This window comes from Rhea americana, unplaced genomic scaffold, assembly GCF_003343005.1.
Source record: "Rhea americana isolate MKP2758 unplaced genomic scaffold, rheAme1 scaffold_22, whole genome shotgun sequence".
NCBI lineage: Eukaryota > Metazoa > Chordata > Aves > Rheiformes > Rheidae > Rhea > Rhea americana.
This window is the reverse complement of record NW_028186329.1, coordinates 2,008,661-2,021,211: the sequence shown is the minus strand read 5'-3', so window position 1 is coordinate 2,021,211 and position 12,551 is coordinate 2,008,661. Positions and strand designations below refer to the sequence as shown.

General features: G+C 42.2%; 1 protein-coding gene, 2 long non-coding RNA genes and 1 other non-coding gene across 11 annotated transcripts in view; 2 read left to right on the top strand and 2 right to left on the bottom strand.

Moving 5' to 3' along the window:
* The window catches only part of EPB41L4A (erythrocyte membrane protein band 4.1 like 4A), a 139,703-nt gene extending 134,639 nt beyond the window's left edge, over positions 1–5,064 (top strand). For 4 of the 5 annotated variants that reach the window (XM_085305352.1, XM_085305353.1, XM_085305351.1 and 1 more), the window contains one exon: positions 1,218–5,064. In XM_085305352.1, coding sequence (XP_085161478.1) covers positions 1,218–1,346 — 129 coding nt within the window. In that variant the 3' untranslated portion in view covers positions 1,347–5,064. The remainder of the gene's footprint in view (positions 1–1,217) is intronic. The other variant, XM_085305356.1, reaches the window with a different exon arrangement.
* A 1,974-nt stretch (positions 5,065–7,038) lies between these two features.
* Positions 7,039–11,015, bottom strand: LOC146595585 (uncharacterized). 2 transcript variants are annotated; one of them, XR_014895892.1, is made up of 5 exons: positions 10,884–11,015; positions 10,425–10,483; positions 8,702–8,862; positions 7,554–7,692; positions 7,039–7,126 (listed from the first exon to the last, which is right to left on the bottom strand). It is a non-coding gene; the product is annotated as an uncharacterized LOC146595585 (long non-coding RNA). The 2 variants fall into 2 exon arrangements; XR_014895893.1 differs by having other exon boundaries at positions 10,907–11,014.
* LOC146595586 (small nucleolar RNA SNORA13) lies at positions 10,136–10,267 on the bottom strand. Its single transcript, XR_014895918.1, has one exon. It is a non-coding gene; the product is annotated as a small nucleolar RNA SNORA13 (small nucleolar RNA).
* A 363-nt stretch (positions 11,016–11,378) lies between the features above and the next one.
* The window catches only part of LOC146595584 (uncharacterized), a 92,623-nt gene continuing 91,450 nt past the window's right edge, over positions 11,379–12,551 (top strand). For all 3 annotated transcript variants that reach the window (XR_014895896.1, XR_014895894.1, XR_014895895.1), the window contains exon 1: positions 11,379–11,573. This is a non-coding gene — a long non-coding RNA (uncharacterized LOC146595584). The remainder of the gene's footprint in view (positions 11,574–12,551) is intronic.

The window sequence follows — 12,551 nt, the reverse complement described above, 5'->3', positions numbered from 1 at the left end:
ACAAACTGCTTCTCTTCGGACAAACACTTACCTGGAGTTTTTTCCAACAATGCTCTGGGATTCCTGTGTACTCATTAAACGTTTTGTTACTTTACCGGTATGCATTAGAAATTCGAGTGAACTCATGGAAGCAGACTCCTAAATCTTGCTTCTTTCTAGACCCTTTTTCATTTTAATTTGATTTTTGTAGTCATTACTTGCAATGGGAAGGCATATCTGTGTAATAACACATTCAGTAAAAACAGGATTYCCAATTGTCCTCTTAACAGTGTGTATATAGGCTTTCAGCAACACAACTAGATTGTCATTTAAAAATCTGAGTGTTGTAGTTTCAAATCTAAAATCAAAATATGAAATATAATACACACATTTCCTTCTCACCCATCATGTCTGTTAATCTGGCAYGTGAGTACACGAAAACCACATGCTGATACAGCAGTGTGGAAACTCCAGAGAACATAACCAKTAAAACATGTCCAATTTTATCCTGTAAACAGAATAATTTAAGTTTGAACAACTTTAAAACAAAAAAGAGATTATTTTTCACTTTAAGGCCAGCAAACATACTATATCCTSTCAGATAGGAATTAAGTTTGAGGATATTTTTATTCCTGCATATGATGGAAATTGAAAAAGAAGAGCTATCCTTGATATTTTTCTAAGGACTTGCTCCAGCAGGGAGCAGGAAGTTGATATACTTAAAACTAAGTGCTTTACAYTTTAAGCACATTTAAGTGCTTTATAGAAATAGGTAACTTGCAGTATTGAATCCAGTTCAAAATTCACCATATAATCTTATTTTCATTACTATCTAATATTRTTTGGCTTGAATTCATTGCCCTGGAAGGAATTAGTGTTACAATGTTCAGTGTCTACAAACACCTCTCTTTTCCCTTCTCCCCAGAATGCCTCACAACAGTGGCCATTAATTCCTAATGAACACTTGTTTGCAGTATTTGGCCAAATACCAAATAATTAGTCCTGGTATTTCCTGAATAGGGAATATGAATCCAAATAGCATAGGGGGCAGCAGCTGGGAGGGGTAGGAGAAGGCAAGAGGAGAGTAAGTTTTGTTTGATCAGAACAGACTTTCATACTCCTGGTATCAATAAATTGTCCTATCCTTAGTCTAAGGCTGTCATAAAAGCAGTTATYAAAACATAGGATTTAAGTCTGCTGTACATTTTCAGCAACATATTTTCATTTGTTCTCTTCAGAAACGAAGCGGATCTAAAGAGAGCCTAATAAAAGAAAAATCTCAGCTATCCACTAACAACCTGGATGGAAAACCCACCACKAAAACAATAAAAACTGTACAGGTGTCACGCTTCAAGGTAGAGACTTGATTGTTGTAACTGAGGATGGTGAATGGATTTTATTCTTTGGAAACCAAGGAGTGTTTTTGTGCAAGGAAAGAAACTGAAGTTGGAGTGATAGCAGTTTCCTCAGAACTTTCAGAAATGCAGCCTGCTTGCTGGGAAGGCCAAGCAATGCATTAACTGCTTACACCACTCTAGAGTCGCGTGACTGACTGAGAAGTTGCCTGATTAGACAACCAAAAAGAAAAGTCTTAGGAAAACTGTATGATCAGCAGTTACATTTCCAAAAAAAAAAAAAAAAAAAAAAAGAAAAAAAAATTGCTGCAACAAAACAGGCTGTATGGTCTGCTCTGTAACTGAATTGCCTTTTTCCAAAAATGACTGTTAACTAATGTGATCAGGGCCAGATGCTTCAGGGGAAGAAAAGTAGTCATATTTTTGGCCAATTGTGCAATACAGTATGACTTGGGAAGAAACATCTTCACAACTCYATCTGGCGATCAACTTACGCCCTGAAACATAAGGACTGCGAGCTCTTAAAATGTTTATTTTAGGCTGGCATAACAACAGATGCTAGTGGTGTTAAYGCAAATGTTGACTCAATGCATTTTTAGCTCAGAAGTAATGGACTCCATAACTCCCTGTGGCAGAGAGTTCCAGTGATTATACAGACTTGCTTTCACTCGACAGTTCTAAGTGTTCTCAATTTCGAATGCCCTTTTGGGTGCAGGGACTATTTAATTGAACGTTGCCTACGATAAGAATAAGATCCACCAGCTTTATGGTAAACCACACTGGAAATGGGGAAAATACATACTGACCCACTGTATTAGGACTACTCAGCAGAGCACTTAAATATCAGTTAAACAAAACTTGTAGAGTAGGATTTAAAAGAGCTGGTAAATAGTCTTTTTTCTAGATTAGTGAAGCCTGCCTTAATCTCTTTTCATATGAAATAGTCAATGCTAATAACATCTATTACTCCTCCCTGAGCTGCTACTTACGTGATAAAATGACAAAGGCAGTATTCCAGGTATGATAATTGCATTTTTTTTCCTATTGTCAGGGTAGGGTTAGTGGGGTTTAGTGATGTTGCACATTGAACAGATTATCTTCCAGTAGGTGTCTGACATGATGCCTAGATCTTTTCCTGTCCTATCACTTTGTATAAATAGCTGAAGTCATTCCTGTGTCTCCCATTTGTCCTCTGTCAGTACACTGCCTATCCTCCTGGCTGTGCCAGCTTACTAAGGAGCTTAGCAAAACCTCTTTGTTAGCAAGGTAACTTTGCTAAGTGCAATCCCCAAACTCAATACTGAATTTTTTAAACGGCAATGGAAACAGCTGTTGTAGTTCATGTGCCCGTGGTGGTGAGGCTGTTCTCCACTTCGTCTTTATTCTCTGTAAAGATCTGAAGCGGTCGGATGGATGCCACGAGCCAGGGTAGTAATGGTACAGTTTGTATATTCTTGTGACAGGTTAAGAGGTGCTGCGTTGTTCCTGGAAAGGCAGATTCACCTGACAGATACGTTTCTTTGGACACTTATCTCAGACAGTGCTCCTCCTTTGGTCTCAGCAAACAATTCTAAGGTAAAGGAGAGCTTGGAACCCCTCTGCGATACAAATGCAGTTTTCATAAACGTTCTTCAGCATTTTCTCAATTTGCTGCAGACATCATGCTAAGACATTGTTGAGCTTGGCTTAAAGTATKTGCTCAAACTGTTTGTAATAGTCTTTTTAAAAGTACCCCAAACTATGAAATGAATGGTTTCATTGTCATTGTGCCAGTTTACTGTGATCCTTTAGGATCTGTTTATGACCTGGAGCAGTATTCTCACGTGTTGGCTTAAAAACAGACAAACAAACAAAAACAACAACAATCCACTGTGGCAAAAATTTGCGTCCTATATCTTTATCACCACAATCCTTTGGAATACTCCCAAGAATACTAAARTGACTAACCACACACAAAATGGTTAAGGTACCCTGAATCAAAGCCACCCCTTACTTGTTCAGGAAACTATCCCAAGCTTGGAGCTTTATACATTTGCTCACAGTTTGTTGCTTTCTAAATTATTGCCACTATGCTGGTCTCCTTACTCAGCCAYAAACAAGTAGAACACATCTCTCACTTTAGGAGTATTTGCATTCTTACGATTTAAGGATATCTGTACGCATCGTCTGTATCTTATCAGTCTTCAAATATTGATTAGGAAAAAAGGTTACATCCAACCTGCTTTTTTTCCTGTATGCTGTCACCTGCCTGTGGGCTTTTGTATATTATCAATGGATACCATCAGCCAAATGTGTGATATTTTACTTATTCCACTATATCAGAAAATAGGCTAGACTAGTATCCATACTTTTCAGTTATAAATTAGTAGCAAAGCAGAATTTTCCTAGTCCAGCTAACCTTTTTTTTTAAAAGAGAAACTTGCGGGAAGAGTCCTGGATTTGAATTAGTGGTCTTACTCCCAATGAGACTGCGTTAGAATCAGATTTTAACAAGCCTAGTGATTAGCCTGGATCAATACGATTTTGTCTCAGTACAAGAAAGACTTAAGTTTAACGTATCTATTCCACATTAGTGTGAGAGCAAGGCAAAATTCAGAAAAGGACATCACTGTCAGCTCATAGAGCAGAAAAGGGAAGTTATTCCATATACATGCACCTCCTTTTCCTTTAAGCTTGTCTTCCYGGGTCACCTGAAGAAAGGCGCCTCTTCCTGTGCTTTTTTCAGTTTTATGTAACAACAGCTCTAAAAGTACTCACTCACCAGAAGCTGTACCGCACAGGCTGACAACAGCAACGAGACTGATGAGCAGCTGGGCCTCCGAGCTGCACCTCGCCCTTCCCGCAGTTGCTGCTGCCCCAGCCTCCTTGCACCGCTCGCTGCCCAGCGGCTGCGCCACGTTGCTCACTGCAAGCCTGGAGCGCTTCACCGCTCTCAGCGCTCCTGGCGAGTCAGACACRAGACAGGAAATACTTCACCGGGGAGGCAAAGTTCTCCCTTGGGCTCAGCCTAAATGAGCGAAGGACCAAGATGAGACATCCTCTTCCTCATCCTGGTTCTAACTCACTGAAGTAATCTCAGGCCAACAACTTTAACTTTGTGCCTCAGCATTTACCTCTCCTGAGATTTCTGCAAGAGCTATGAATAAGGAAGTTTTGATCTGTCTCACTTACTAGTTAGCAACATCAAACTAYATAGATGTACCTCTTAGCAAAACAAGTATTTTATACAATGAAGAGGGCTGGCTATCCACACCGCAGAAGCATTTTTGTATATCCCAGATTGGTCTCCTTGCTTGTTATCTGGTTTCTTCATCAGGAGCTAGTTTGGACCTGTCCTTTTCTACAATGCATTGTGAATACTACTAATACTACTAATCATACTCTAATTAGAGTATGATTAAGCTCACTGTATTGCAAGATGTTTTTTTTAAAAAAAAAAAAAAAACCACCATTTAAGTTGCCAAATCATCTTTATACAGCTGAATACTGAACTGAATGGATGGCATATTTTGTTTTGGAAAAGTCTGTTTAATTCAAAGCTCTCTAGAAAGGTGTTTTAAAACATACATAAACATATCAATGTGATGCATATACCCTGTGTACATTAAGTTAAATATTCATGAAGCAACTGTGTGCTTTGTTTTAAATTGAGTTTGATAGATGGCTGTGTCAAAACTTGTGTCCAGATTATTTAAAAGTCAAGTAAAACTTGAATTTTTAGGGTATTCCATRGTTGCCTGTGTGTCTTATTTACATTATACAAAGGAGGAGAACTTAAGAAACACAGATTCATTTGACAGTACCATCTGGTAGAGACAGGTGTAGTACCAATTAAAATCCACTTGAGGATACAGCTTCTCCAGATTAAGTATTTTTGCTGGTAGCAGAGAGTTGTCAATTTTAAGGTTTTTTTTTTCTCCATACTTCCAGTATGGACCACAGCTTCCTTACCTGAAAATCACCAACAAGTATCAGACTACATGAGCTGTCAAGCCAAATATACAGRGCCAGCATGGCAGATGCACTCTCTCCCCTTAACATACCCATGTTTTAATTTCTTCACTGTATGCCTCCTTGAGAAGAGTGGGGGGGGGGGAAGGAAACAAAACCCCAAAACCTACTGCCCTCCCAGTTGTCAGTTTGCCTGATATATACCTGCTGWAATATTAAGATCTTGAAAGTTACTATCATTTAACTATTTCCTCAATAAAGGCATTAGAATGTACTTGATATTCCTCAAAACTACTTCTGCTATTTTTACCTACAACAAGCCCCTTTACCAGGAAAAAAAAATGATTTACGTTCAAGAATATTATGGCTCAGGCACTGATGCAAACTGGCTGTTTTCATTTACTAGATCAGCCTCAGCGAAGTTGGACTGAACTGTGCCTATCTCAAGCTAAAAGGYAGAAGAGAAATTTGGAAGTCAATTGTTTTCTTTCTATCCTCACCCCGTAACAGTTACGATTCTCAGCCTTTAAATGTTAAGAACCCTCTGCTGTAGACCACTGAAGGCAAGTAATAGAAGAGAGGGTTGGTGTAACATCAACCTAGTGCACAAGTCTTTGTTCTCTAGCTTCCCCTGAGCACTTGAGAACCTTTCCTCCTTTCTACTTGAATACTATCAACCTTAAGTCTGCCAGATTCTGTGTTAGTCTTACAATAAAGCAGAGGAAGGAAAGGGGAAAAATAAGGGGTTTCACAGGGGTTGTTTTGCAAGAGTACAGTCTAGTTAGCTGCTCATAAAAACTAGGAAAAGCAGTCCTAACACCAGTCAGATTACCAGTAGTACTATTCCCCCATTTATTCCTCTCCCCACATCACTTTTTATTGATTTGTTTCACAGTGTGATGGGACAAATAAAAAGCAAAGTTTAGATTCTCCAGTTTTTGCTGCTGATACAGAATTAACATGTCAGACATCATTTAAAACTTGGCATTAGCTGTTACTCAAGAGTCTTAAAAAAAAAGTCTTAAAAGATACTCCTGCTCATCTTACACTTCTAAACAAAGACCCAGGAGCAAAACTCCTGAACAGATGGTATCTTCAAGGGAATATAATCCCAAACACAAGCCCTAAGCTTTCTAGGACATCCAATAATTGCATCTTGATTCACTAAAAATTAATCATTCTTGTCTAAACCTTCTTCCCTCTTGACAAAGCAGAAAGCACAAGCATGCTTGTGCTTACAAGCTGCATTAGTAATTTGCCTATATTCAATACTGAGAAATCTGACATTGCAAATTTAGAATTTCAGCAGTCACTCTGGTARAACAGATATATGATGAATAAACCTTCCAGTAACAGAGGTAGGAAATCCCATCATTATTCCTGCAGTGTATTTCATTCTATTTCAAATTTAGTTTACGGTACCTGGCATAGCCATAATATGCAGTGTCCAGGATCTAAAGAAAGCTTGCAGTTCCTCACGTTGGAGAAATACCTGTCTCTATTTTAAATACAGGGTTACTGAATTTTAAATTTCTGCTTTTCCTCACCAGAATATAAATCCCAGCTAATCCGATCTCCCAGCATGCTGCAGAAGCCCATGGCTTCAGCAGTTAACTCCCATCCATTTATTAGCCTCTGCTGAACAGAAGCAATTACAGCTTGAAAAAAAAATTTTTGCTACATTGCCAGACTCTGCCCCATTACAGTTAAAATCAGCCTCTGAGTGTCACCACATGAATTTTCAGGCTAAATATTTCATCTTTTCTATAGTTTATTTCTTATGGAGAAGTCTTATTCCATACAGAATGCCACTGGTCTCAGGCTGGTTCCAACAACTCTTCCTAAAAAAAAAAAAAAAAAAAACACAGCATAAGATTGGAAGCCATGCAGTAGGTGCTTGTTTTCGGAACTAACTTATCCTAGCAACCATTAGGTTGCTATATCCTTAAAACTGGAACAAAGTTATAAGAATCAGCTTGCACCTCATCCCTTCGGAAAATGGTTAGAACCCAAAATGTAAATAAGTTTTAGGAAGCCTACAGGCAAGRACAGCTCTTTGCCCAGATAAGCAAGACTCCAGAGAGCTGCCAAAGCATCGATAYGCTCTGAGAGCTGCAATCATATTTTGAAAGCTGCTATTGCAAGAATTGCACAATTACAGAGTCCGTATTTCTATTCTGTAGTGGTCTGTACAGTATATCCATTTCTGGCACAGGGAGAACAAAGAAGGCAAGCAACAGAACTGTGTTAGTAGTCCAAAAAACTCACAAATKGTTTCCTCCTGAAGCTTCTCCGCAACTCTCAACTCTTCCGTGTTTTCTTGAACTGTATTTACAGTTTTTCCCTGGAAAGCTCACTGTGTTGCACTGGGTCTCAGCATTCTCCTCTTCAGTACTCCACCAGAGAGCTGAACACATTAGTGAAACAAAAAGAATAATGAGAACACAGACAAATGTGCAAGAAATATACTTTGTTCTGTGTGTGCCCTGAAATACGTTCCTGCAGGTTTAACTGGTAGATGCAACTGAACAAGATGCACAAACAGCAGTGTGTCTTCTTTTATCAGCGTTTCTACCTCATTGTCTGCCCTTCATCACTGCTGTACTCTCCTGTTTTAGCAACTAGTTTGTTCACCTCRTATTCCTGAGTCTGTTGCTGTTGCAGCAAACCTCCATTCATTTTTTTCTTTCACTACCAAGTTCTGCACAAAAGCATTCAACAGAAACACTGCTTTCTAGCACACAGCRTATTGTGTCCCTTGAAATGCAGGTAGGTTATAATAATTTTTCAATACTGGATCATCCTCACACAACATTTCAAATATTGACTGAAAAGATCCTGGCTTCAAAGGCTCAAATGACTGATCATGCCCTTGGGCATCTATGTTACACAAACCACACTTTTAATACTGAAACAAGTTGTTGAAAATATGCCCCAGTCTTTCATCTTGGTTGTATGGCCACATTTCACACTAACTCCTAAGTAGTGCTGGCTTTGTCAGAAAGTTACAGTGAAATAGCATTTTGATATGAGAYGCTGAGCTTTCATGTTTTACTGATCTTCTGTGCAAACTTCTTAAGTCTCTACACCCTGAATTTCTCCACAGTATCACCCTCCCACAAAAAGAAATACAGTAAGCCATACAGATTCCTCCTGGACACACTGGTAGCCAGGCACCATTTTTAATAAAGCCCCTCACACTGATATCTTGACTTGCTTTTACGGTTTCTCACTTTGTTTTTACTGTTGGTAAAAATAAAGTCATCAGGCTGAGGAGGCCCACAGTGTTTCACTTCCAATTTCTACTCAAAAGCCACTTTGTGAACTATACCCCACCCCCCAACAGAGTACATCATTCAACTTCATCATACAAGGCAAGGCTGAAGCACAGAGTAAAATAAATTCTCATCACTCACCTCATGTAGGAAATTRCTGGACAGCTGGAGTGTCAGGGCTTTGTAACTGTTTCCTACAAGCCTTTCCCATGCTCAGAATTTCACCACATGCCTGCCTCTACAAGCTTGAGAGCTGCCAGCAAGATCCCCATTGATGGATACTGCTCAKACGCAGCAGAGCTCTGTAAGAATTTTCCATGGGTATTTTAGCATTCCAATAGGAATAGACTCCACTGTCCCCAAGGTAAGTGCGGCAGCCGCCACCACCCCCCCCCCCGCTAACAACAATACTCTAAAGTGTATTTCACACCATCAAAAGACTGTTCTATCTGCAGCAGAACAGTAGAAGACATCATCCAATACTAAATAGAGCTACAGAGGGATTCCCTTTTTACTTTTGACCCTCGGTCACTAATACAAAACACAAAGGCAACACACACTCTAAGAACATTGCTAGATGTGATTTTCATCTCTTCTGTAGCAGGACTGACCYAAGTTGTATGTATCTTCTTGTAAGTGGAAAAACTACAGGACTCTGCAGAAGTCTGTAATTGCATTATCCTACTTGCAACATTAAACAGGAATAAAAACTGGCATCAGCGAGGATAAAAGCAGCTTTCAAACTGCAACAATARAAAACAATCCTTCGGATAATATGCAAAACTGCTTTACATTTTATTAGCTTGCAACATTGATACTTCTGTTGCTTTACCATTAGAAAAAATTTAGGCCTGCTATGCAATCTTTTGGATACTAGACTGTTCATGTGGCTTATAATAAGCTACCTGCATGTTAAAAAGCCACTGCTGATGTCTCAAACTTTCTAACATTCACTTCTAGGAAAAACAAGACAAAAATAAAAACCAAAAACCAAAAACCCCATTACACTGCACCATTAATGAAAAAMTTTGCATTATTGCCAAACCCAGTGGCCATGTGGAGACCTGTTTTATCCAATGGACAAAGAAAACYTTCTCATTGCAGTATAGCATGATCTGTGCACATCAACTAGAACTTTTTATTCATTCTTCTTTCCACTAGATAGTGATATACATTAGCTCAACAAATACATATATCCCCAATCCTTGCCATCTTTTTTGTATTAAGAGCAACACTAAAACTGAACAGAACTGCAATGGAAGTACAGGTACAACACAAGGGTAACTAAAGGAATYGTTAAGTTCCTTAACATTGACTTAAGTTTGTTTGAACAGATTCTCAAAGGGATTAAAGGGGGAAAAAAATAAAAAAACAGTGCTATATAGTTACTACTTGCAGCACAGCCGTAARAAGAAAAAAAAGTTATTCTTACAGACAGGAAAGCTAAATAACGTTAAAAGTAGACATTAAACTATTAATTTTTCCCTTTTTAATGACTATCAGATTCTTAACTTAGAAAGACTGAAATACAAAATCTCAACCACATAAACTCAACTATATAACCCCTAAGAGAGTTTTTGTCCTTGCAAAACCAGGAAGGAGAAAGGTAAATAACCAGTTCCTTAAATAGTTTTAACAAGAATTCTTGTTTGCCTTTTTTGACACCACATTCACTCTGGAAGTCAATGAATGGGCAACACAAAGGCAAAGATTTTAATAGATCACTTAAACTGATCATTTCTCTCTGCAAAATTAAATTAACAACATATGAAAGAAATTTCTCGAGAGGTTAAGTTGCTCTAAATTAATATGGAAATAACTATTTATGTAAGGCAAGCATTTAAACAGAAAAACACCATCATACCATGCTCCTGGGATACCATGTGCTTGCTCGGGCCATCGACTGATTTCCATTGCTTTCATCTGAAAGAACAAGGAAGAGAAAACTCACTTGAAAACGTAACCGAGATATGAAATCCACAGAGAAATATTTGGAATAATTGTCCAGTTTTAAAGAACAGACAGCAGGGTAAAGCAAATTTTTTTAAAAATCAGCACACCTAGAATCTTGGCTACTTCCAGTCTTTAGGAATGCCAGTGCCTACTAGAGCAACCAAGAACCATGTGCAAAGCCAGCCACATCTGAGAAAACCGGGCGCAGGAGGCAGCCTGCAGCCGGCGAGCCCTTCCCGTCCAGGCGCTGCCGCGCCGCCCGCCCGCAGCGGGGAGGCCGAGGCGAGGCCCGCGAGGCGAGGCCGCGCCGCCCGCCCACCCCCGAGCGGCCCAGCTCCCCTCGGCCCCCAGGGCCGCTCTTCGGCCTGACCTCCCCTCAGCGGGCGGCCTCACCCCGCCCGCCCTGCTCGGGACCCCCGGGACGCCGCAGACCCGGAACGCGACTAACGGCGGCYGCACGCGCACAGTCCAACGGAGCCCTCGGCCGCCTCCCAGCATGCCCCGAGCGGGCCAAACCAACCCCTGGTGGCGAAGGGGTGCGCCGTGTGCCGGCCCTCCCGCAGGGCCGCGGCGGGGCGTACTACGTCCCACGGGGGCAGCGAGCAGCCTGTACCAATTCGGCGGCACTCGAGCAGCAGGGAGGAGCCCAGGCTGGAGGACGCGGGGGAGCTGAGCGGGCGAGGGGAGCACACCGCTCCCTCCCCGAGTGGGGCAATGCAGTAGCCCGCGCGCGTGGAGCATCCCGCCGCCGCCAGCCCGCGCGCGCGCAGGCGCAGTGCGGCAGCCCGACCGTTGGACTCGCGCAGGGGCGCGTGACCTTGCCCCTACCCCCCACCCCCCCGGCGCTGCCGGCCGCCGCCTCAGGGCGGTGCCACGGGTCGCCCGCGGCGCCTCCCGCCGCCTTCTGCCGCCCCTCGGGSTTTTGTATTTATTTAAGTAGCGGCGGTGGGAAATCTGCCAGTGTAACCGTTCTTCGGTGGGAGCGGCGGCACTAACGTACGGCAGCTGAGCGCGCGCGGTAGCGGTTTTACCAGTATGGCTACTTCAAGCCTGAAAGCGTGTAGGTATCGACGCCTAAAAAGTCGTGTWCGCCTGAAGCGCGCACTCTGAGATAAACCTTCCCGCTGCCGGCACGCAATCCTCCAGGCAGCCGCCCCTGGGGGCTCGCAGGGCTGGAGACGATGCTCGCGGTCCCGGCCGAGGGCCGGGCTCCCTCGGTACACCGGCCAGGTCGGCGCTTTGGCAGAAGCCAAAGACGCAAAAGTTCGTGGTGAGGCTGCCGCCAGGACGTGCGGGCCCCGTGAATTCCTCCACCGGGAGCCCTTGCCTGCGGGCTCCTGGGAGCGAGCACTCTGCCCTCTGGGCTGAGGAGCCCACGCCGAGTAACCTTGGTTCAGGTGGGCGAGGTGTGCAGCCGCCSTGGAGGTTTAACGTGCGAACGCTGAGCGGGGCCCAGCCGTGGTGGCACTGCCTGCGGATTTGTCGACCCTGCATGGGGTGCGCAGGTATTGTGCAGGTATTGGGGTGCARTAGATACAGACAGGGTATATTAGTGCTCTGTTTAAGTTCATGGTGAAACTAAACAATACTGTTAACATTGATTTTAAGCAAATTCACAAGTGTTATCTTGCTGACCCTCACTGGCTTTGTCTTGTCCAAGTGCTGTTTTCCCCATGAAGAAGATTGTCTTTATTGAAGTATTACTCAAATATTGCCTCAAGCCTAGCTCTCATAYACTCATAATGATCAGCACTTTAGTAAAATGATACATACTGAAAACGCGGAAGTAGCTGGTCTTGCAGAGGACACCGATGAGATCGTTGCTGACAGTCACACTAGTAAGGTGGCAGGGATCTGTTTCTCTGTTCTGCTGAAGTTCAGTCAGGTGTTGCTTTGCAGCTTGAGGACAGCTGCGTGGAYAGAAGTTTGACTCAAGTTGAGCTAGTCCAGATTTTGATAACATAAGCAAACARTGTTATCAAAGAAAAAACATTCAGCGTGCATGCCATTTGTTATTTGTACCTCAGGATACAGCAGA